This window comes from Quercus lobata, chromosome 5 (assembly GCF_001633185.2).
Source record: "Quercus lobata isolate SW786 chromosome 5, ValleyOak3.0 Primary Assembly, whole genome shotgun sequence".
In the NCBI taxonomy this organism is placed as follows: domain Eukaryota; kingdom Viridiplantae; phylum Streptophyta; class Magnoliopsida; order Fagales; family Fagaceae; genus Quercus; species Quercus lobata.
Window position 1 is genome coordinate 76750376 of NC_044908.1, and position 2484 is coordinate 76752859.

General features: G+C 37.9%; 1 protein-coding gene across 1 annotated transcript; it reads left to right on the forward strand.

Moving 5' to 3' along the window:
- The first annotated feature begins 1121 nt into the window (after positions 1-1121).
- Positions 1122-1604, forward strand: LOC115991163. Its single transcript, XM_031114901.1, has one exon. The coding sequence runs from the start codon at positions 1122-1124 to the stop codon at positions 1602-1604; it is 483 nt and encodes a 160-aa protein (XP_030970761.1).
- Positions 1605-2484: the final 880 nt, after the last annotated feature.

Here is a 2484-nt window from a genome sequence, read left to right on the forward strand (position 1 = left end):
GGTTAGAACCTTCTTGGTTGACCTCATGTTGGTCAGCTTGTTCTCCTTGTGGAGCTAGACTGTAATGGCTTTATGCTGCTAGAAGATGGATGTTTCCCCTCTTGCCGGCTATTCCACAACCTAAGAGGCATAGTGAACTCTTGGCTTCAGTAGGGTCCCCAGTAGAGTTGCCAAAATGTTGGGGGCGAAAAAGTTTGCCTTCTGACAAATGAGATTTATGTTGGGTTGGAGGCCTAAACCGAAACTCGACTATAGGCTCAATGCACAGCCCAAAAACTATCGGTGAAAATCCAAAGAATTCACTGTATCTTATACCTTGGGCCTAGATTGAGACTGACAAGAATGGCCCATAAATAATTCCTACAACAGATACATCAACATGATTAAAAAACATATTGCAAGAAATAGCCCAGCAGTAAAATTTTTTTGTAGTAAACTAGCCCAGTGGTAAAATGTTTCTGCAGTAAAATGGCCCAGCGGTACAATAAGACAAAATAGAATAAACTTCCAACTGTTAGCTATTTCATAGATTAAGGAAAGTATCCACATTTTCAAACTCATCATCCATTGGCTCTGGAGAAGAGTCTTCTAACACAATAATATGAGGGAAAAATTCTATAGTGACAATTACATCATAACCTTCAATAGTAAATGAGTAAATGAATATTATGGGCTCCATTATGACAAATAATGAGAAAAAACTTAGTGTGAGATAAAGGGAGAAAGAGAGAGATCCCAACTAGCGCAACAAGATCATCATGATACTAGGGCATGCTTATGGGTATGACACATGTAATGAGTAGTGAGGGCCATTTATGAGTAGTATGAGTGATGAGGGAGAGTGTCCAATAAAGCTGTTAGGGGTTTCTGCTGGGGGTAGATAAGTGTTTATGAGTAGAGCTATGAGGGGTGTTTATAAGCTAGGAGCTGGAGAACTTAGTTTCTAATCTTGAAGCTAAGAACTCAGTGACTCAGATTTTCCACCTGATGCAAGTCTCATTAAGTCTATCCCCCTGTGTTCTACTCCTTAACCCGATACTTTGGTTTGGAGAATAGAAAAATTGGGTTGCTATTTGGTAAAGTCTGGTTATAAACTCCTGTGCGAGCTCCATAATTTTGAAATGAATCAGCCTCAAGTCTCGGACTTGCAGAAAGGCTCCTGGAAAATCATATGGAAGCTGAAGGTGCCCGAGAAGGTCAAGCATTTTCTCTGGAAAGCTTGCACCAACTCGCTGCCCACTAAAGATAACCTTCTGAAGCGAAAAATTCTCAAGGAATCGGGCTGTGCTCGCTGTTCTGGGGACTCGGAATCTGTTGTGCATGCTCTTTGGAGTTGTAGTTGCATCCAAGTTGTTTGGGAGACAGAATTCGGATGGGTGGACAGGAGCTTAATGACCCTTGCTTCTTTCTCGGAAGTTCTGCAAAAAATCCGAGTCAAACCGTCTTTGCTTCTGTTATTTGCTGTTACGGCGTGGTCAATCTGGTATCAAAGGAACAAAGCTCGCCTCAATGAAAATCCCCTGCCTATTCACAATATCGCTGATTTTTCCAAGAACTACCTCTGTGAATTCAGGGGGGTGGACAGTCACCATTCCCACAGATGAGATATGCACACACAGCATATAGAAAGCTTGCAATGAATGCACATGAAACTTTTTAAATTGTTCACATGTGGATCCTTGTGCACATAAATCTGTATGTTTAATATCTACAAAAACACTTGTCAAAGGCCACAAATAATTGAGATGCCAAATTGTTTCCACAGTTGACCAAATTTGTGCCACTGCCCAGGTTGTATGACAAATTTCTGGTGTTAAAATTCCTTAAAAGTTTGTTCCTTTGGGGGGCCAATTCTTTTGTGAGCATAAGTTAATGGAGTTGTTATAGTGATAGAGAAGTTCCTCTTAGAAAGGGCATACATTAACTGGACCCTTATTTTAATATCCTCAAAAAGCGTGCAGAAATTCCATTTTAACTAAATTATGGATTATCTAGTAGTTTCCCAACTACATAACTATTAGGCCTGGTAAACTTTGCTTTGACTTTTGATGTTTGAACTATAATCTTTCTTTGATGTTCTTGTTGCCTCTGTTAGTTGCAACATTATATCATGTTGCATATGAACTTTAAATTAAAGTGAATGTTGATCTTTGTCAGTACCCTTTCTACATTGTCGAGTTGCTAAAGGGTTACTACAAATTTATTCTCAAAATACAACCAAGTGTTTTACAAATAACAATTTTGGAGAAAATCTACATGTTTCTTGTATTTTTAAGAAAGTTGAAAAAAAAGTTGAGAAAAAGTTACCAAATGAATATGAATTACTATTTATACTGAAATGATTATATGACCCTTCAATAGACACATTTTCATTCAATAATCACCTATAATATATATCCAACATGAAGGGTTATAACATATTAATACACTTTTTGGTATATCCAATTTGAAGATTTATAACATTTCAATAAGCATCTTTTGGTA